The 23661-nt window shown below is 35.8% G+C and overlaps 1 protein-coding gene across 1 annotated transcript in view; it reads left to right on the top strand.

Moving 5' to 3' along the window:
- Slob (Slowpoke binding protein) overlaps positions 1 to 23661 on the top strand; it is a 595498-nt gene that overhangs the window by 352854 nt on the left and 218983 nt on the right. Inside the window, exon 4 of the mRNA XM_069832327.1 lies at positions 14568 to 14655. Coding sequence (XP_069688428.1) covers positions 14599 to 14655 — 57 coding nt within the window. The 5' untranslated portion in view covers positions 14568 to 14598. The remainder of the gene's footprint in view (positions 1 to 14567; positions 14656 to 23661) is intronic.

Here is a 23661-nt window from a genome sequence, read left to right as displayed (position 1 = left end):
CTATCGTAGCTCCCTAAGTGCATCACGATGCTGGGTGGGCACCGGTCCCATACACTGGCCGAAATTTCCTAAAATTTCTTCCCTCGCGAGTCCTAGGCAGGATGCCTTAGACCACGACGCCACGACGCGGGACAATATAATGTAATATAATATAATATAATATAATATAATATAATATAATATAATATAATATGTCGTCGATTTGCAAAAGGAAACACGTCCAAAATAACAAAGTCTTGTGAAATCGCAAAAAAAAAAAAAAAAAACATAACAGACTTAAAAAATTAAAATGTTCATGGATCCTGAATGTATGTACCCATAGTGGTCTAATTAGAAAAAAAAAACATACGAACATTTTAATTTGTTAACTTATAGTTTTTGCGATTTTCCAACACCTTGTTATTTTGGACATGTCTTCTTCTGCAAATGAACGACAGATATAATATAATATAGGTGCACAAGACGAGACATGGCACTTATCAGGGGTTCTCAACCTTTTGAAGGCTCTGAGCACTGCCCACATGTAGGCCTAATGAAGTGAGCGAGCACCATGAAATGTAATAGGTTTAATGGGCCTATATGAATGGATAATTAAATAAATAAATAATTTTTTTTAAACACCCACCAGGATAATGATGTCCTTGATATTGAATGTTATTCAGAATTTCAGTGATCTCCAAGGAGAAGTCGCTTACAGCTACACATAAACAGTCCTTCAGATGTGAATTAGTTAATCGTGACTGAGGTATTTCATAAGTGAGGAAGTTTCTTTTCGCATAGGTAGCTTGCCTCAAACATAGCCAGACATTTGAGAGAAACACTCCGCAGAATTTGGAGTCTTTTTGTGCGAGTATCTTCTGCTCCCCAAAGGCTATGATTTCTCCTTTTAAAACAAATATTTCAGAGATGAAAAGGACTGGATATCTATCAGTTCAAGTTCCTCACGTTCAGCCATATTATTCTATTGAATAATCTTGATTTCTCTTTTCAGTTCACACTGAATTGAAACATGAAATACGAGAAGCCCTTCAGGTCTGATAATGGATGGCTACGAACACTATTTGATCCGGTTGACACATCAAGGATGAGTTACATAAAATTATAAATTACGTTTTATTTAACGACGCTCGCAACTGCCGATCAGGGTGCGAAATAACGGGAGGGATGGGGGGGGGGATTTCCCCCCTGTTGGAAAGTTATCCCACTCTCATAAATGTATATTAATATACCTAATAATTTCTATTCCCCTCCTCACAAAATATAATTGTATTATTTTAATACGAATATACTTTATAAAGTGTAAAGTAAGCAAAGAAAATAATTTATTGAAGTATTATTCTTACTCTTTCTCGGGGTGCTAGAGAGTTCTTATATAAAAAAAAATCAATATTATCTTTGTTCTGGCAATAAAGTATTATTATTATTATTATTATTATTATTATTATTATTATTATTACTATTATTATTACTACTACTATTATTATTATCATCATCATCATCATCATCACCGGCAAGCTGACAACAATCAATAACTTAGGAATTACACATCTTATCTTAAGCCAGCTCATGGATATAATTATTATTATGATCAAGATGCAAGACATGCAACTCAGTACGACCAGGTGTTGAGCCGTATTGAATGAGGATAATAATAATTTTATGTATGGTATTCTCTATCTATAATTCTATCCTCCCTCATCAGAAATCTTAATTCGCACCCGGCTGCGACGTTATATCAGCGTCGCCAGTGTGTCGGAATTTTGTCCCGCAGGAATACTTTTACATGCCAGTAAATCTACTGACATGAGCCTGTCGCATTTAAAGACACTTAAATGCCATCGACCTGGGCCGGGATCGAATTCACAATCTCGGCACAGAAGGCCAGCACTCTACCGACTGCGCCACTCAGGCCGACAGGATAAGTTAAAGCCGGAACTATTATATTATTAAGATTTTGTTCTTACAACAAAGTTTGAATTGAAAAAAGGACCTCGTGCTCACGAGTACTTTTTACTCTCATCACGAGAGCACCAAATGTCATTAAAAGAGCACTATCACAGTCTACTATATACAGTCACGAAGCTTGAGTTTTGAGGGTGCTAGAAACAATAGACTGTGACGGTACTATTTTGCATTGCCTGTAATGAGGCGATATTAGCGATCCTAGTGGTGAGCAACTATCTAATGTTTGCATATTTAATACGTATTGAGCTTCGCGACTGTATATACTAGACTGTGGCACTATGGTGTTCACATTGAGAACGCCTGCACTATATGGTGTCTCACACACCGACAGTGAACTTCACCTGCAGTTCAAGTTGTTTAGAAGTGAATTATCACCTAATAAACTGGTAGAGAATATCGTTGCGTGGGTGTTGGCTGCGCTGAATTCCCCTCTACCTGGAATATTTTCAGCGATTCCCTTCTAAATTACACCCATCAACCACATGCATGTCAGAAGTACAGGGAGAGAAATCAATGCTGGGAGATGCAGAGTTCAGCTCCCACGCAGCGTCGCGTGCGGCCGGGCATAGCTGGATCAACATTGCAGCATGATTGAAATGCAACACCGTTAAAGATGGACTGCACGGCGAAACACACTAACCGGTTACAACTAAATTCGACGATTATCAGAGACAATGTCCAATTTCAATTCGTCTACACTGAAATGAAGTCCAGATGATGGTAACGTCCTTGTCTCTGAAACGTCCAATACACAAAATGTCCACTTCCTAAAAGGTCCAATATACAAGATGTCCACTTCCTAAAAGGTCCAATATACAAGATGTCCACTTCCTAAAAGGTCCAATATACAAGATGTCCACTTCCTAAAAGGTCCAATATACAAGATGTCCACTTCCTAAAAGGTCCAATATACAAGATGTGCACTTCCTAAAAGGTCCAATATACAAAATGTCCACTTCCTAAAAGGTCCAATACACAGAATGTCCACTTCCTAAAAGGTCCAATACACAGAATGTCCACTTCCTAAAAGGTCCAATACACAAAATGTCCACTTCCTAAAAGGTCCAATACACAGAATGTCCACTTCCTAAAAGATCCAATACATAAAATGTCCACTTCCTAAAAGGTCCAATACACAAAATGTCCACTTCCTAAAATGTCCAATACACAAAATGTTCACTTCCTAAAAGGTCCAATACACAAAATGTTCACTTCCTAAAAGGTCCAATACACAAAATGTCCACCTCCTAAAAGGTCCAATATACAAAATATTCACTTCCTAAAAGGTCCAATACACAAAATGTTCACTTCCTAAAAGGTCCAATACACAAAATGCCCACTTCCTGAAAGATCCAATACACAAAATGTCCACTTCCTAAAAGATCCAATACACAAAATGTCCACTTCCTAAAAGGTCCAATACACAAAATGTTCACTTCCTAAAAGGTCCAATACACAAAATGTCCACTTCCTAAAAGGTCCAATACACAAAATGTTCACTTCCTAAAAGGTCCAATACACAAAATGTCCACTTCCTAAAAGGCCCAATATACAAGATGTCCACTTCCTAAAAGGTCCAATACACAAAATGTCCACTTCCTGAAAGGTCCAATATACAAAATGTCGACTTCCTAAAAGGTCCAACATACAAAATGTCCACTTCCTAAAAGGTCCAATATACAAATTGTCCACTTCCTAAAAGATCCAATATACAAAATATCCACTTCCTAAAAGATCCAATATACAAAATGACCACTTCCTAAAAGATCCAATACACAAAATGTCCACTTCCTAAACGATCCAATATACAAAATGCCCACTTCCTACAAGATCCAATATACAAAATGTCCATTTCCTAAAAGATCCAATACACAAAATGTCCACTTCCTAAAAGATCCAATATACAAAATGTCCACTTCCTAAAAGATCCAATATACAAAATGTCCACTTCCTAAAAGATCCAATATACAAAATGTCCACTTCCTAAAAGATCCAATACACAAAATGTCCACTTCCTAAAAGATCCAATATACAAAATGTCCACTTCCTAAAAGATCCAATATACAAAATGGCCACTTCCTAAAAGATCCAATACACAAAATATCCACTTCCTAAAAGATCAAATATACAAAATGTCCACTTTCGAAAAGTTCCAACGAAGTGAAAAGCCCTTTTTTTTTTGTAATAAAGTCCATAGAAATAACCCCCCTTAATTCAAAATTCTCAATTTTCAAAGTCCAAACACAAATTGTCCAGTGACAGTGGTAAATGTACTAAAACAAAAAATTATTTTTAACCAGTAAATAACGAAGAATCAAAACCAGATCTGAATTTGTAACACATCTTGCATTGCAGACTTTTCTGTTACAACACCTCCAATACTTCGACGTTCTATTTCGGTTCTCTGAAAGATAGTGATACAAGTTTTGCCTGTACGGCAACGTAGGCTTATCTTTCTGCGTCAGTATTATTTCTGTCATTTTCATTTTGCCCGAAATTCCTTTAGAGCTCACTTCATGAGAATTTTGAAATTATAGTACAGTTACCTGGTAAAATCACAACAGTAAAAACTTAGATTTGTTCAGATTAAAACTCAATGATTTCTCCGTTGGACTTTATGTCAGCTTGTACCTTATTTCTATAGAATATTTTTTTTGCATTGGGATATAACTTAACTGAGTAATATGTTTATCTGGATCATATAAGTATTGTACCATTTTATACTTTGGATCATATAAGTATTGGACCATTCGTACCTTGGACTGATTCCTTCTGGACTTAATATCATGGACATTTTGTTGTCTGGACAATTTCTGTTGGACCTTCTAGCTCATTGGACTATTTGCATTGGACCTCATCTCTGTTAATGAATTCGACACTCTCATCTAAGCCACATGATGATTAAAGGTTGTTATGGTGTATGGAAAATCACAAAACGAGTTGGCTGAGATCATATTGCCACATATTTGGCGCTAATAAATCGTAGGTGGCTTTTTGAAATAGTTTGTGCTAAATAAGAAGACTTTTGACTATGATATTAACCTAGAATGGTTGTTATTACGTCATTGTAAGTTAGAAATTAATTTTGAAAATCTAAAGGCATTTTTTAAGATTATTATTACATCACTTTACATCGATACACTTTTATTCATATTATATAGTGCTGATATTTTTGTGAATGATTAATCCAGGCTTGCAGAACTGGGCGACAATTGTAGTGTTGCGTCACTCTTCGGAACGTCACTCACCTCTTCCTTCCATCCCCGCATCATTGACTTGGTAGGGGAGGGGATTTGCATTCAATGTCTATCTTACGTGATTGCGTACGGGATACAGACACGTCATTCAACGCCAATGGACTGTGGACGGGTAACCAACGCTTTCCCCAAGTTTTACACCCCCCTTCCGCCAGTTCTGCATCCCTGTTTTAGTCATATTAATAATAACAAAACTTACCCATGCTCATTAAGTCATTACCAGGCTTCGAGACTTTGGACCCGATACAGTAAGTTTACTGTGCATGCACTATAGGTTGTTGACTCGCTGCAGGTAGTTTTTTTTTATTTTATTTGGTTATTTTACGACGCTGTATCAACATCTAGGTTATTTAGCGTCTGAATGATATGAAGGTGATAATGCCTGTGAAATGAGTCCGGGGTCCAGCACCGAAAGTTACCCAGCAATTGCTCGTATTGGGTTGAGGGAAAACCCCGGAAAAAACCTCAACCAGGTAACTTGCCCCGACCGGAATTCGAACCCGGGCCACCTGGTTTTGCAGCCAGACGCGCTGACCGTTACTCCACAGGTGTGGACGCTGCAGGTAGATAGAGACGTGTTGAGGTAACAACGTTGCTATTTAGAGTAGAGTACGGTAGTATGGGGAAACACACATATGGACATTCTGAAAGTAAATATATATTACACAATGACAATGTCAAAAGAATGTGAAAAGCTTTTATTCTCCTGTCTTTTATAAGCATTTGTGTTTAATTATACACAGTGTTAATGGTGGAAATAAGCATGTAGCAATTTTAATTTTTTCATTTATCCTATTGGTCGTCTTTAGGAAGTGCAGTTACAGTACCGAATTGCAATGTACCTGCTACAAGATACATTTTCAGTGTCTCAAACGTAAATCTTTTTCGGTTATCTGCCAAAGTTTGTATTGTGGAAAGCTGCGCTCTACGTCGCATGACGTGATAGGAGCAAAACGAAAAAACCTAACGTCATTGCAGTCTCTAAGACACAGTCTTTATTCTCGGGTGACTCTATGCCCACTAATTTACTGTTTATGTTACACAATGTTCCATATCCGTTATTTTTACATAAAATTGATTTCCACTTCTGTTTTACACGTTCAGTAACCGGTGTACTTGGTGTCTCATTAATTCTCTGCGTCATTTTATAAATTAATTTGAGGGCTTCCGGCATCTCTTGCTCTGACTTTTCTAACCGTGTAATAGTTTCAGACACAGTTTGTATAAAAACCAAATTATTCGTCAAAACCTTCAAATCCAGAGCGTTTTCCTTCGCGTATTTGTTGGCATTCATTCTACAGTACCCTCACCCACTGTACGCTTTACCACTATACTCAGTACGCCGTTATGCGGATTTCCCACTGAACTGCTCTAGTGGGTCCGAAGTCTCGAAGCCTGCTCATTACTATGCGTAACTTCGCAAGATATGTCCCTGACATCCTTAAGCAGCTAAAGCGTAAAGGCGCAGGGAGAGGAGGATCTAAGAAGAAAAGCACCGAACGTATTTCAGGAAGGGGAAAGATTTAAAAAACGCAAAAGGAGCTTCGGGTCTACAGAGACTCGGCAAACTTGAGCCGAACATAAGGCCTCTTACCGGTTTTCAATGGACTCAGCTATTTTAGTTTACATGCTTCACTTCCACGTACTGCTGGATGCCTAAGTAGTAGGGCGAAGTTTGTAGTATCTTGATATCCCCTCTCTTATACGAACATTGCACGTCATTAGACTAGACGGCATTTCGGAAGGCGGTCAGCTGCTATATGCGCCGTAGCATTTCTGGTATGTGACGTTACAAGCTTGTACAGTAGAACCAATCGGAATCATTCTGTAACTAGTACTTCCCGAGTTCGTTTGTTCACGTGTGAGTGTTTCAATACGTTGAATAAGTAAAACTAACATTTACTCTGTGTAAGATGAATGAATAGAAGGAGAGACTGTAAAAAGACAAGTATTTCACAGGCAGGCGCGGAAAATAGTGTTTAAGGCGTATAATTATTTTAAAAACGTTGACGAGCAGAACGCTGCCGGCCATCTTGATGCTGGCTGCAACGTTGCAGAAGCATGTGGTTGTGGGATTGAGAACCGTGCAAAGAATATTGTTAGTGAAGGAAAGAGGGTTTGTTTGGTGTTATGGTTACAGTAATCAACGGCTAAGGTCATTATTATCTTTCGATAATTTAAATTATCTTCTGCTCTGTTTGTATTGAAGTACGATGTGGCAATGTTGTATATACACTGCCTTGCTCTCTCTATCTGTCTCTCTCGACGCAAACGCTAGCAGACTACCGCCTTCCGAATTGCCGTAGACTCTGGTAACAATCATCTAAAAATCAGAGTAAAATAAAAACATAACTTATCAGAAAGAAAAAAAACGTTTACTTCTACGTTAGACTGGTAAGTAAATCGTATCGTTTACGGCAAATAAGAAATCCCAGTCTCTGAATAATGGAAGAAGAAATTTCTCGACGCAAGTTTTCTGCTTCGTGCGATTAGAAGTATCTGAAGACCTGTGAGACTCTAGCGGTCTCTGATGTCAAATCAGGAAGATAAAAATTAGATCATAGGGTTGTTTGCTGAAGTTCCTTACGGCTTGTACAAGGTCGTTAAAACTTTCTGAAGATGCGGAACTGGGTTAACACTGGAGGTACCCTGGGGCTTACAAGCCACAGACAGGATAACGCAGGCTAGCTATATAGAAGCGTAAGTTACTACTAACATGAAATAGAATCCAAATGTCTCTGTTTGTTCTGTAAGATCTATAGATTACCGTAATTGTTGCTATTAGAGTCGGAGTTCAAGTTTTAAAACTGGTCAAAATGATTCATTATTATAGTGATGGAGGGAATAAATTAAATATCGATATATTGATATTGCAATATATTGCAAACCTAATTTCGATAAACTATATATATCGCAGAAAATATATCGATATATCGAACGATATATATCGCTATTCCGTAAACAAATTGCATTTTCAGGCGTATATTTACTGTATTCCAATAAAATTACTTAAATTTTAATATTCCTTTTTATCATTGAAATTAACATCATAACAGTCAAAAGCATAAATGTACAATTGTAACAATAAACAATTCATTTTCAATACCATACGATGTAGGTCCTAACCTAAATAAAAATTATGGTGGAGGCAAGGGAGTTTAAATAATATAGTGGGAAAGAGAAGTGAACTCTACATGGTTGAGTATTTGATATTGGGACATGATTCAATTATTCGTATGTTATATAGGATTCAATCCACGACACAGATACAGGCCTAATGCTCTTTTCTACCTAACAAAGTAATCATTTTTAAATGTAAGTAAACAGAACTTGTAATTATTTTTAAATGTAAGTAAACCGTACTTAGAATGTTACAAGTTTTTACAAACTTTACAGTTGATATGATACAAGCCTTCTATAATAAGTTTCCATTGCAAGTTATGGTTACACTCCTACATTCCAAACAACAATGGTGATGATTATAGGGATAGAATTTTTATGCACTAAAAGATATAATAAGAAAACAGAATGTCAGCACTAGGTTGTGCATAGAAATCATAGGCGTAAACAAATGCCACATCGGTATTAAATCCTTGTTTCTCTTTCCAGTTCAGAATATAGAAATAAAAGTTTTGATACCCCTTTTGAGGTCAGAGGGTTCCCTTTCAGGGTGGGAGTTGCTCTCCTGCCTTGGAGAACATTAATAACAATATTAAACAGTAGAAGATAAACCTCCCGTCTGTCTCACGTTCGCATACGCTAAATTTTGAATTTGGTGCTGCATATTAAACAGTTTGAATTCGAAATCCAGTCCAGCCAATTAGAACAAGGTATTGAGTGAGGTTGCACAATTATGTAACTGTCCACCTTCAGTAGCACCATCTCTCGGGAATTATCGGAGTTGTATAGTGTGTGGATTTTGTTGTTGTTGTTGTTGATATGATAATAATTCCACAAAAAAATCGATAAATTTATGACAAAACCGATATATTATACGATATATTGAATTAAAATTTCGATATCGATATATCGCTATATCGAAACGAAAATATCGGTATTTCGTAAAAAACCGATATATCGTTCCCATCTCTACATTATTATACTATTAAATAAATTCTTAAAAATAAAGTTGATACCTGTAATTGAGTCAAACATGTATGTTTGAAGGAATTGGTTCTTATTTATAAGCATTGTGAACATGATTAAGAATGAAATAAACTTAATACAGTTTGTCTCCTAATAATTAATGATTATTTTCCTTTATGTTTTTATTGACTGTACAGGGTGGAAGCGAAATAGTCTTGCAGATTTTCAGAGCGAATAGCTCATGTTGTATGTCACAAAAAACTATAATATCATATTGGAGGAAAATTCATAGCTTTTTTTTTTTTTCAGAAAAAATGTACGAGGCGCGTCCATAAAGTAGCCCTGGGCTCATTTCGCTAGCATTATCACCTTCATTTCATTCAGATGCTAGGTAACCATAGCAGTTGATATAGCATTGTAAAGTAACCAACTAAAAAAAACTACTGCCGTTCCATCCCGAGCTTTTCATCTCCTGAGAAAGAAACAATAGAGGCGTGCTCTTCAACGTCAAAATGTAATCTAAAATGACACGTACAGTAACTCCTTAAGGAGTTTTCTGAAGATTTATTTGTACGCCGCTATAGTTTACAATTACTAAGAACGCTGTCTTCCGAACTGACATCATGAAGACAGATAGATCAATCGCGGAAGGCAATCGCGTGTTACGTATGGCCTGGCGATCGAATCCCTCGGCTCACACATGACTATGTGAGGAAAGCATCGTACACGACCTGAAACCGGAGATTAGGTTTACTGGACTGGGTCACGCAAGACGAAGCTTCTAGCCTTGCTCTGTATGCTCTGCTTCTACAGGAGAGAACACGTGAACAGTGAAGAGTTTCATAGACATGCACATCAGCGTTTGCAGCAGGCCTGGGCACTATTAACTCAATTGAGACACTGTATATTTCCCCTTAACACCCCACTCCAACTTCTCCGGTTGATTTTTAAGTGGGTTATTTTACAACGCTGTATCAACATCTCACGTTATTTAACGTCTGAATGAAATGAAGGTGATAATGCCGGTGAAATGAGTCCGGGGTCCAGCACCGAAAGTTACCCAGCATTTGCTCGTATTGGGTTGAGACAAAATCCGGGAAAAACCTCAAGCAGGTAACTTTCCCCGACTGCGATTCGAACCCGGGTCACCTGGTTTCGCGGTCAGACGTGCTAACAGTTACTCCACAGGTGTGGACTCTCCTGTTGAGACGAGTAGGCCTACACAGGAATTATTTCTCAATGACGGATTGTATAATGTTTTATGAACTTTCGGCTCTGGCTAGTCGCCTGAAATGTATCACTAATGCACAGTGGCTACTGTGTGTTTGTTTATAAGAGAGTGTAAGCGACAGTTTTACCAGCAGAAAATGAACATAAAGATTTAGGTATATTTTACATTCCATAGTCATATTAATAATATTATAAATTTGTCCTATAAAAGTTTAGGTTTTGTTATGAGAAATTCTTATAAATTTAAAGTCAAAACTATATTAATTTTGTATAATTCCATTGTTCGATCTAAATTAGAGTATGCTGCTGTTATCTGGAACCCAGTTTCTAACAAATATATTCTGTTACTAGAAAAAATTCGAAGTAAATTTCTAAAATGGTTATATTACAGACTTCATAATAATTATTCTACTTATGAGAGTTACGCTACAATGCTCCAACATTTCCATTTTACTAGTTTGCAAATTAGAGGAAATTGTCAATCTTCAAACTTTCTTTATAAAATTATTAACAATAATTTGGACTTTGTTGGTGTATTTTATTATATCACATTATAAGCACGTAAGCTTAATACAAAATTTCGAAATTTATTTTACATACCAAGGGCAAATACTGAATCCACAAAAATTCCCCAGTTTTCCAGATGTTACAGTTATACAATAAATTACATCCTCATCCGAATTTTGTTATTTTCAATATGAATTTCTCTAGATACAGAATTATTTGTTATCATATTTTACAGAATATTGTTGTTAGTTAATTTGAAGCTACTTTCACACATTATTTCAATTTCTCTTTTTTTCTTTCTCTTATTTCTATTTTGTTTCAGTTTTTAATAAGTGTATGTTTTCTTTTCCTTGTTTATGTTTTATGAATTAATTTGCCAGTCCTGAACATTGTAATTGGGCTTTGCCTGTTAAATAAATAAAGAAATAAAGAAATAAAGCAAGAAAGCAAGAAAGAAAGAAAGAAAGAAAGAAAGAAAGAAAGAAATAAATAAATAAATAAATAAATAAATAAATATGGCTGGCTGGTTGGCCGACCGACCGACCAATTAATTAATTAATTAATCAATTAATTAATTGAATGAATGAATATACAATAAATAAATAAATAAATAAATAAATAAATAAATAAATAAATAAATATGGCTGGCTGGCTGGCCGACCGACCGACCAATTAATTAATTAATTAATTAATCAATTAATTAATTGAATGAATGAATATACAATAAATAAATAAAGAAATAAAGAAATAAATAGACTGACTGACTGACCGACCGACCGACTAATTAATTAATTAATTAATTGAATGAATGAATATACAATAAATAAATAAATAAATAAATAAATAAATAAATAAATAAATAAATAAATAAATAAATAAATAAAAGGAGATGGCCGGGGGTTTCTTGAGTTCCGTTTCACTTCCCTGTTATAACCAGGGATGGTTTACATGATGTTAGTGCAATCATAATATGAGTAATAATGGATGATACCCGCGTCTGTGGCTATATTGCTACCGCACTGCCTTCTGTCTAGATTCTAGACGATCCGGGTCGATCTCCGGTTAGGTCTGGGCGAAATTTATGGTGTAAAAACCTACATTGCAGAGGGATTTCTCAGGATATTCCCGTTTTGCTCTTTGATTCCACCAATACCCTACACTTCCCCCTCATTTCATCTATCATCTGTATTACTAAAAATAGATGTTTGAGGATAGAACGAGTTTCTGACGTTTATCTAGGATCTAAGGGCTTGGGGTTCAGGACTCTGGGTTTTGGCTCGTCAGTACATGGTAGGACTTTATCTGCAGGGGCCAAGAAGGATGGTCCACCTGCCAGCGTCGGATTCACGAATGCCACCCGGAACATACGTCGGATTTAGACAATCATCTCATATAGGGCGTACAATGGGCCTAAACGGCCTAAGAGTAAGAATCCAGTGCAGATCGAGCTCACGTGAAAATCAATCAACCAGTAATGATTTGAACAATGAAAGGAACAGCGGCGCGAAGAGGACGTTGGTTTAAGCCTTGAATTCTCTGAACCGACGCCCTCAAAAGTGTGAACGCCTTGTAAGGTCCATGCAGCGAAAATGTGAAGCTGTTATTAAAATCAATGGCTACTCTAAAAAATATTGAAGATCAGTGATATATTTATTTCAATTATTAATTAATGTTTTCATTCTGTCTGTATGAATCAAAATGTGACAAAGAAAGGTACAATATTTTTTTGTTTATTTATATTTTACATGTTAAATAACCGTTGATTTTATTTACTTTTACGTATTATGTAAATAAGTCTATCTGGAAAATTTTTGTTAGGAAAAGATTCAATTAGAGTAATTTTGGTATGAAAATTTTACTGCTTTATTTATAAAATAGAAGTGTATGAATATCAAAGTGACATACTGTAATAGGAAGTTAGTAATTATTATATAATAAAAGTACTTTGTTTCTTAATATAATAATAATAATAATAATAATGATTTTCTTATAATAATAATAATAATAATAATAATAATGCTAATGATGATAGTGATGATAATGATAATGGTGCTAATAATAATAATAATGATAATAAGTTAATAATAATAATGATGATAATAATATTAATAATAATAATATTAATAATAATAATAATAATAATAATAATAAACTCGGAGTGCATTTCGAATCTAATCTTAGTTGGGATACGCATATTAAATATACATGTAAGAAGGAATTCACTATTCTCCATTCACTAAAAAGATTGTATCATTAGTCTATCCATCTAAATTAAAACAGACGCTGGTACAGACGTTCATTCTACCTCACTTCGATTATTGCGACGTTTTGTTCAGTGATCGCAGGATTGATTCCGCTCAGAAACTACAGCGTGTTCATAACGCGTGCGTCCGCTTCATTTGTAATGTTCGATACTATGACCATATCTCACCTTCGTTCGAGAAGTTATCATGGCTTAGGTTACATGAGAGGAGAAATCTGCACTCACTTTCTCTCCTATATCGAATTATGCACACTTCATCCCCCTATTATTTATTCGCTCGTTTTCATACTCTCTCTCGCTATCATATTATTAATACTCGATCACAACGCGATAACACGCTAGAAATTCCACTTCACACATCATCTCTGTATTCCTCATCTTTCACTGTTGCTACCTCTCGTCACTGGAACTCTCTGCCGCCTGAAGTCAAGGGCTGCCGAACATTGAAATCTTTCAAATCCAAGTTAGAAAATTATCTTATGACGAGTTGCCAAACTAGCTTACTATTATGACAAGTGTTGTATTGCATGTTTCCACGTATCCACATTTTTTTTTATGTTCTAGTGATATTTAACTTATTTTATATTTTTGTTTTCATATTTTCCGATAATGGTATATCTATAATGTGATAAGTTGAGCTATATATAAACATAATTTTCCTTACTGTGTGTACTTAAAAATATTGTATTCATTGTATGCTTTGTACTGCACTATTTTTTTACTACTATTAGTATTATTATTACTATTAGGCCTGTTATTATTATTTTATTATTATTATTATTATTATTATTATTATTATTATCAATAATTGTCTTATTTTTTTATACTTTGTATGCCTCATTTATTTTTGACCTGCTGTTCACATTTTATTATGTTTTTTTCTTTCCTTCTCTATGTTATATATTATGTCCGATTTCTTCTTACTTATTGTTTACGTTTTATTATTATTATCTTATTCAGTTTTGTGTGTAAAATTGTAATGTACTTTGTAAATTTGTAGTGTTTTTGTAACGCAGTTTTTACTCCTGGTTGAGTGTTAGAGAAGGCCGTATGGCCTTAACTCTGCCAGGTTAAATAAATTATTATTATTATTATTATTATTATTATTATTATTATTAATGGGAAGTTCATTATTGTAATTAATTATATTTCGTTTCTTATAAGTCTACTACTAATTGTGATAGATTGCATGATGCACCACATCTCATAGCCTACTGGTAAACGCGGCCGAATCATGTGATGCGGTGTTTGTCTTGCAGGTGATGCCGCGAGAAGCTGCTGCCAACAGGGATGAAGGCCGGGCATGCGGACCAGCAGACCCCGGGGACTGTCGCTCAGTATTATTGGGTGAGCTTATTGATTCTAATGCGATTCAGTGTCCGCTGGTGCATCCAAGCACCTTCACATCACTGCCGCAAATTAAACGCTCCAAGTAGACTCAAGCGAAAATTCACATATTAGTAATAAGAGTCGATTAATACTTGACGAAAGAGATTATATTTTGTATGTCCTTTTTATCCGACAAACTTTCAAAGAAGACCTGGTAATTTGATTCCGAGTTTCAAATCTTTAGAATACGTCTCTTTTTATCTGTGGAAATATTAAGAGATGATTGAATGACGTTTAAGCAATAAATGAGCAATGGTAGAACGAAATGGCAAAGGAAATTCAAGTACCGAAAAAGAAACATCCACGCAATACTTTTGTCCACAATGAGCCACACAAAATATACTCAAGATCAGATATTTCTCAGAGATTGTAAGCTAAAGGCTGGGTTCTGAAATATGCTGAGGCTTAGGCTTGTAACTTAATATTAAAGGACGAATTACAAAAGAAAGACACCTGGAGAGGAAGTTCTGAATCCCAAAGATACTCCTCCAATAAATTAGTTCACTCAATTTGTATTTAGAAAGACACTCTTTTAGCTTTCCCAATAACAGGACTGCCTCATGGAAAAAGAATAACTAACACACAGAGCAAAAACAAAAAATGAAATTAAAGAAGAGAAAAGGAAAGATCATAAAAGAGAAACATAGATAATAAAATACATTAAACATAGGAAACAAACTGATTAAACATTGAAACAAAAAAATTCTTCCTTGTTAGGAAACAAAGTATAGATGGCATTTTAAAATGGCAAAAGTCGATCGCGCCTTGAAAACGTTTGGGGACCACTGAGTTACAGGACTCTTTAGAGAAACATTAACGTTAGTGAACATATCTTGGAACTCTGCATTACACTCTATACCAGATATCTTTGGAGCAGACATAACAAGGGTCTCGATGCGTCTCATGTTATCCTGCGCTCCCATTGGTTGGCGAGTCATTACTTAGCTGAGAGCGTTGTAGACACTAGCGGGTGCATATCCTGGTTACGAGCGGTATTCAGAGACGCGTCCACTACTACAGTTCTATTGCGTCTAGCATCTGTGCGGTATATAAGCAGACGACAGCAAACAACTAGTGACTGATGCAAGAAGGTATGTTCAAAGACACATTACTTTAATTTTCACTTTTCGTTATATGAACGTAGTCAGTCACATAGGTAATTCGTACACAGACATTTAGTATCGTATGAACAGCGCTCTCTTGCATTTCGTTCCGATGTTTATACAGGGACATCATTTTATTTTTACTTCAATTTTTATTGTACCTGAGTTTTTGAATGTACTTCACTCCCACCCCTTCTACTAATGAAGTTCCAACTGTACTCCAGACAGAATCAAGGCCGCATATACTAAACAGCACTGAGTTAGTGAGTATAGTACGTTCCAGAAATATGTTCGCGTTTTCCAGTGACGAAAGAGCTTTCAATATTGAATGATATTTTCGCACAGGTACTGTCCGTTTGCCTACATCGCATCCCGATTTCCCCCACCTGCTTCTGCACGCCCCTGTAAAAGCTGGGCTGTCTTAGCTCTTTTCTGAAAACATTAATTTCTGTTAGGAATTGGACGTTTACGTAATAAACAACTTAAATAAAAGGACCTCGTTAAGTAATTAACTGTCACGTGATTTCCCCCCTTTCTACGATCCTGCGGCATACCACTTGGACGGACAGTAGATAGCATGTCTGAGTAATTTTATCTGTGCTGGTCGGGCAGAAGTGAAGATTGAATTTACAGTACGTAAGGTACTCTTTTATGGAGTAAGTACGGAATTATTTCAAATGAGTTACTAGTACGAAGGACGAAACTGGCAATTGAAATTAGATGCAATAGTCTATAGTGCGATAATATGCACATTAGAACTGAAGTCTGTATCGAAATGAACGGCCACCATTTTCAAAAATGTGTTTAAATATCCATATTATGTTCATTTTTCAATTTAACTTCTTTCTCTAAATTGTACGCTAATGTACTGTAGACAGTATAATATACACTGCATAATGAATACGTTCGGATGGATAACGCAGTTCGTGAGTAAAAACACTTATTGTTAATACAGTACTGCAGTTTTATTAAACAAAAACCTAATGAAAATTATAGAACTGAAAATCGCGATATTTCCTAGTTTACGTAAATGGTTGAAGTACTTTTCTTCCCTCCTACACCTAGTAAAGTGATTTGTTTGTGTTTTATGCCACTATCACCGAACTCCAGTCGTGGAAGGGGGTAGCAAACGGTGTTTCCTGTTCTCTAAAGGTATAGCCAGGTTAATGTTAAAAATGTCAGTAAAACTAAAATGATGTCCCTGTATCTGCTCCAAAGACATCTGGTATAGAGTGTAGTACATTTAGATTAAAATAAATACTTTCTTGAAACGCAACTTAGTCTTCTTTATTCTAGCACCACATTGTACTTACGTTTGTATTACCTTTCATTTGCGTTTCATCTTCTTGGAATCATTCTTCTGTTAACTTCCAGCTATCCCCGGTTATTATCTTTCCCATCTGACTGCCTTTAGTCTGGCCTCTTTGATCCATTCAAGATCAAAGAGGCACGCAAGCCCTCCAACCACGTCAAGGTAGCAGTCATGAGGTGGGACGACGCCCCTACCCTCACCCTGTCTAACTCGCAAAATAACCGAGTGTCGCCCCCAACCCCACCATCCCCCTCACCAAGGAGGACGCGTCCTAGCGACACCCGTTAGGAGTCCGTCGCGACTCGAGAAAACTCCAACGCCCCTTCAGATGGGTCCCTCTTAGTGATGGGCGAAGTTGTTCTTTTCCCGGAACAGTTCCGACGGTTCCGGTTCCGAAAAAATACTATGTTCCAAATAACAGTTCCGAAATAACAGTCACCAGTGGAGATGAGTCGGAGTCGTTGAGTCGTTCAAACGAACGGTACAGTACCCTCCCTCTTCACCATGCAGCTCACACTGGAGCACTCATAGCAGAGCCTTCTTTAGTTACAAGCCGGGGCATGGGTAGGTTTGGCAACGCAGAGTGGAGGCCGGAGATTTTAGAGTGATATTGTGTTTGCTTATTGCTTTCGTTATACGTAACGCGTATTTTTTCAATATTACTTCATGTACAAAGGTAAGATCAAGATTCAGAGTAGTGATGTAAATTATTATGGATTCGAAAATAGTGTTTTATTGCAATCAATTAGCTATACTTCAGAATACGGCGTAAGTAGGCTACTTACATAAAAAGGCTGCCACTTAAAATAATTACAAAAAAACATGTTTTTATTGATAGTACGAAGGTAAATAAATAAATAAAAAAGATATTCCTTGCACCGAAAATAATAAAATCAATAATGCAATAAAAACGTAAGTTCCCACGCAGTATTCTTAAGTTCCATTCAGTTAACAAATTTGTGGCTAGCAAATTGACAATGTTTTGCGACTTAATGGTGTTTCATCTGTGAAAGGTTTAGGATATATTTTAATATTATCTTATGCGATTATCTATCGTGTTTTTCTACATATATTTCAGATGCCTAGAAAGTGCTGTGTGCCTATGTGTCGTAGCAACTACACTTATAATTAAAAAAAAATAAAAACATACTTGTTTTTTTATTGATGGTACAAGGGAAAATAAATAAATACTTAAAGAAATGTTACTTGTACCAAAAATAAATAAAATAATGACGTACTTTCGCAATACCCTATTCCAATCAATTAACCATTATGTGGCTAGTAAATTGACAATGTTTTGCCGCTTAATGTTGTTTCACCTCTGACATGAAAGGTGTAGGATATCATATGCATTTTAATTTCATGTGATTATGTCGTGCTTTTCTATAAATATTTCAGATGTCCAGGAAGCCAGTTTTAGTTTGAACCTGGCCAGTCACCATAACAATACTGTTATCCTAAATTATTTGTTATAAACTTTTTAAAATATAATTTTAAATAAATATAACTACAGAAAACAAGCTAAGAATGTGAATTATACAAATAGGCCTAAAATAAAATGTAAACAGAAGAAACTATTGGCATTCCTATTACAATAAAAGTATGAGGATGTAAATACAGTTAAGCCAAGTAAAACAATCTATGAAAAAATGAAAACACATCCCTTCAACATAATGCGTAACAAAACGCAACATTATCTATTAAGTACATGTATGTATCAATTAGAATAAACTCAGTGGACTTTAAATCCTGTAAATACCAAGTGGGTGAATGTAGAGTATCCAACGCCCACTGAACGAATATTTCACTTTTATCACTGCCAATGTTGCGCTATAATCGTATATGCAAGGTAGGCTATAACAAAAACCTAAACTAACCAAACCTAACCTGTCAAAGAAGGAACAAGTTATACTAAATATGTGTAAAATTGGCCTATGTCTCTATAGTGGGCGGGACATAAGTAACATTGACCAAACCAACAAAGTGATTATATGCATGTACAAATTATAGATAGTTCTGACGTATAGCAGGCATTCCGAATCTTCAACAAAACTGCAACATTTATGGAATCACAAAACAGCTGTTTACAATGACTTTGAAAACCAACGGCGTAACTTTATTGATATAGCAGGCGAGACCCAACAATTTGACTAGAATTCTGATACACACAAATCACAAATAAGAATATAAAAATGTGGTTATACAATATTTAATAGAATAGTCAATTACTTTGTCATCCATAACCGTAAAAATTCCCAAAGACTGCAACCATTTTATTTTCATTTATTGTCTTGTTTTTTTATCACCAACACGCATTTAGTTTATAATACATCAACAATTAACGTTTGGTACGACCGCAAACATATTTCCATCGACACACACTTATATTGTAACATTAATTTACATTGAAAATCGGCATTAGCACAAACACGTGTTCTGTATGGTCGGCCTCCAGGTGACAGTTAATTACAGTGTTGCCGACGTATGGCCCCGGCTTGTAACTAAAGAAGGCTCTGCTCATAGGCATGACATAGTACACATTCTTATCTATAGATGGCACTGCAATGCACATTCGAATCGATTTTGGAAAATTGCTGTGCATGCGGACAGAACTCAAAAGCTTAATGTTAGTAATTAAACAGCTGTTGATTACAAGGATAGAATACAACACTTTGGCCCGGTTGCAGAAACGCAAATCAAATCAGTCCCTGATCGCCAGTCAGTTGATGTCTGATTTATTTGATTGTTCGTTGCGTTGCACAAACGTGAATCTCCAATCAACTTCCCTCAATTTACTAATTGCTGATTTGGGAAAGAAATACATTTGACAACAGCGCTATTTAGCAACCACAGCCAATTTGATGCTCTTTAAAAGTCGCGAAACGAATGCATCAAGTGGGCGGTGACTAGGAAAACAAGTGAATGTTTTGCTGGTTTGTTGCTTTTTGTAGAAAGGAAACAGGCGGATTCTATTTGTATATAGACTACAATATAGTGAAAAAAAATTAAGCAAAAAGAAAAAAAAACGTGAGGGGGCTTCTGTTGTGGGATTTGCTAGGGGAGTCGACAAGAAATTGGAATATGCATAGCCTCCATAACCCAAAATAATTCCATTTCCCATCTCTCTGTTTACAAATGGAGCTCGTAACCTACTCATTAAAAATATTGTGTTGTCATGTGTAGAACCCTGCCAACGGGCTACAACATTCCAGAATTTCAATGATGGTGTAGACTACATATTGCCTGTATATTCACAGAAAAGAAACCTTTTCTATTTCGATAAAGTTCGGCATCATTTCAACCAGGTGATTGGACGGGGATGTGAGCAGTCTATACAACCAATATTAGGCTACTCTGGCAATCCTGACATGGCTGAAAATTCTCTCTGGATTTCAAATCGTTCCCTGTTTGAAGTTTGGGGATTTATGAGACCCTGCCATAACAAAGCAATTTCATACGTAACATTCCTAACTACTCGGCAAATAGTTGATTTGTGGACCCTAACAAGATAACCCAAGACCATCTGAAAAATTCCAACAGCATAAAATCTCAGCATTATTAGAACTTGGTTCATAGGAGAAAGTGAAAGGTTTCGATTTGTCTGTCTGCATATAGGCCTATTTGTTTCAATTTTTGAAAGTAACAAAACACACGAATCCTTACTTAACCTAAATCTTTGCTCAAATTCTCTGTCATTATACATAAAGACAATTCATGTCCATCACGGAAACGCCTTCTTCTTAATAATATTTTTTTTCATTCTAAAATTTCTTCATCAGAAGAATCCATTATGTCGAAAACAATATTGTTACGCTATAACTATTTACTATATAATTACAGTAACTGCATTACAAACAGAACAACATAAATAGCCTACTTGATCGATGATCAGTGACTTGACCAGCAAAAATCTGTTGATCAAATCTGATGGAAGACTGATCTCCGATCAAACACTGATTGTTCTTTCTGCAACAGAAATAGAACTGATGGCCAATCAAACCCTCCTTGATTGCCAATCATATTTTGATCGGTGTTTCTGCAACCGGGCCTTTGTTTTCGTACATAAAGTTATAAAGACATGGTAGCCAACTAAAAAAAAATAACATAACATTTAAAACATATGGTATGTAATTTCTGTTCTTTCTATTACATAATAAAAAAAAAACAAATCATTAATTTTTATTTTTACTTTTCTTAATGCACACTTATAATAATAATAATAATAATAATAATAATAATAATAATAATAATAATAATAATACATATTACAATTTCATAAATAATAAAAAAGATATATATTGGCAGTACTGAAACCTGGAAACCCCGCAGTGGGTTAGTAAAATGTTGGACTCGCATCTTTACCAAAGTGTAATTTAAACTTCGCATTAAACCTCGCTCTCCAAATCAGTACTTATATGGGTAGTTTCCAACAAATAATGCTACAACATTTTTGTCGTTCTTTGATAACAGAGAAGATATCACAAAAACTTGTGCTTGTCAGACTTAACCTCAACAAACGACATACAGACATTGTAACTAAACCACTCATTACCATTTACGACTTTAACCTTTGTATAGAATCAGCTGATCAATGAATTAATAATAGTATGCGTACTTTACGACTTTGTAGAATGTTTATAAAACAGAATTAGTCAACTAATGGTGAAATAAACTATAAAGCGGGAATGAATATTACAGATTATTAAATACTTACTATAACATTACAGATGATTGGCCAGTCTTACAAATGTTGATATTAAAGTTCGCGCCACCACCGCAAGGATTTCAATTTCCATGCGCCCCCCTCCAACCACGTGAGAGTTTCAAGTACCAACTTCATCCAACGAAGTTCCAAGTACAACATACAGAACAACGAGAACAGTGTAACCGCAGCTGTCATTGGTTCATCGGAACGAGCTCCGACGTTCCGACTGTTATCTCGGAGTCGGACCATACCTTGTGCAACGCGGTACTGCGAGCCCGCAATAGCTGGGCAAGTGAGCAGCTCGGAGTCGAAACACTGTTATTTCGGAACAGGTGGTTCCGACCTACTGTTCATTTTTGCAACAGTTTCGAGACCGGAACAGTTCCAAAATAACTGTTGTGTTATTTTTTACCCATCTCTAGTCCCTCTCACCAGTTTACATCAGGCAGCCCATATGGACTGTCTTATTATTGGCACCCTCTCCACCGCATCTTTCCTCGAGTCTCGGACGCTCTGCACAAGCAATGTGCCGCAAGCCCCTTTTTTTGCCGATGGTGACTCCGATATGACGCGTTGGGCAATTGTAGAGCCTTGGTTGGCAGTCTCGAAATAAACTCACATAGGCCTGCTGTAGTGTATTGGGACGCACAGCTGATAAAGAATAACAACTTGAGCAGACATACAGTAATTCCACAGTCTGGTAATAATAGTTTTATTTTCCCTGGCAGAGTTAAGGCCATCAGGCCTTTTCTTCCACTCAACCAGGATCAAATCACATACAGAAAAAATACATACCGGTATACAAATATGAACTTAAAAATAATAATAAACATAATTAAGTAGAAAAGAGAGATTGAATACATATACACAATCAGTATTAACTTTGAAATAACAATAATAAAAAAATGTATATGTAATAAAAAAAGAGACTGAATACATAATCACAAACAGAAAAATACATCCTAGTATACAAGTATTAAGTTAAAAGAAAAAAAAATAATTAATACATATGAATATAATCTCACAACTAAAGGAATAGTACAATTAGTATGATCAGCACAGCACGTGTTACATTGAGACAATGACAATTACCTAGATATTAGTGTTAATGCAAAAATAAAGTAATGACTGTGTAAAATAATAATAATAATAATAATAATAATAATAATAATAATAATAATAATATAATAATAATAATAATAATAATAATACTAAATAAAAATTATACCTAAAAACTAGTTCTGTGCATTTAAAATATTTCTAAACAACCTAATTTTAAACAACTGAGGACTAAGACTACCCCTGATTTCCAGCGGCAGCGAATTCCATGAGCGGGCCATGGCTATTGAGAAAGAACTTGAGTACAGAGATGTCTGATGACGTGGTATTGATAGCAACAGATTGTGCTGTGAACGTGTATTACGATTATGATGTGAAGCTAGGAGAGTAAACCGAGAGGCAAGGTAGTTGGGTGTGGAATCATGTATAATTCGATATAGCAGGCAAAGAGAATGTACTAATCGTCGATCTTGCAAGCGGAGCCAGGAGAGTCGTAGAAAATATTGGTATTGGTATTGCCATCAATAGAAGAACCCAGAAAGCGATGGTCTTAGACCCTACGATTTACTTTGAACGAGACACGAATCAAGCACTGCAGATAAATGATGACAAGAGAGCTAAATATGTACCTTGTCTTCCATACCTCAGTGAAAGATATGGCATTTCGCTTTACAACTGGGATGTTGCAGACTTACTATTTGGAGCGAGGGGTTGTTTACCAAAATTTACATGTGATATCCTTAAATCCTTTAAAATTCCCTTTTATGAGGTTCAGAAGATTGTAA

The sequence above is a fragment of the Periplaneta americana genome, chromosome 8, assembly GCF_040183065.1.
Source record: "Periplaneta americana isolate PAMFEO1 chromosome 8, P.americana_PAMFEO1_priV1, whole genome shotgun sequence".
Lineage (NCBI taxonomy): Eukaryota > Metazoa > Arthropoda > Insecta > Blattodea > Blattidae > Periplaneta > Periplaneta americana.
The sequence above is the reverse complement of the archived record's forward strand: the minus strand, read 5'-3'. Positions and strand labels throughout refer to the sequence as shown.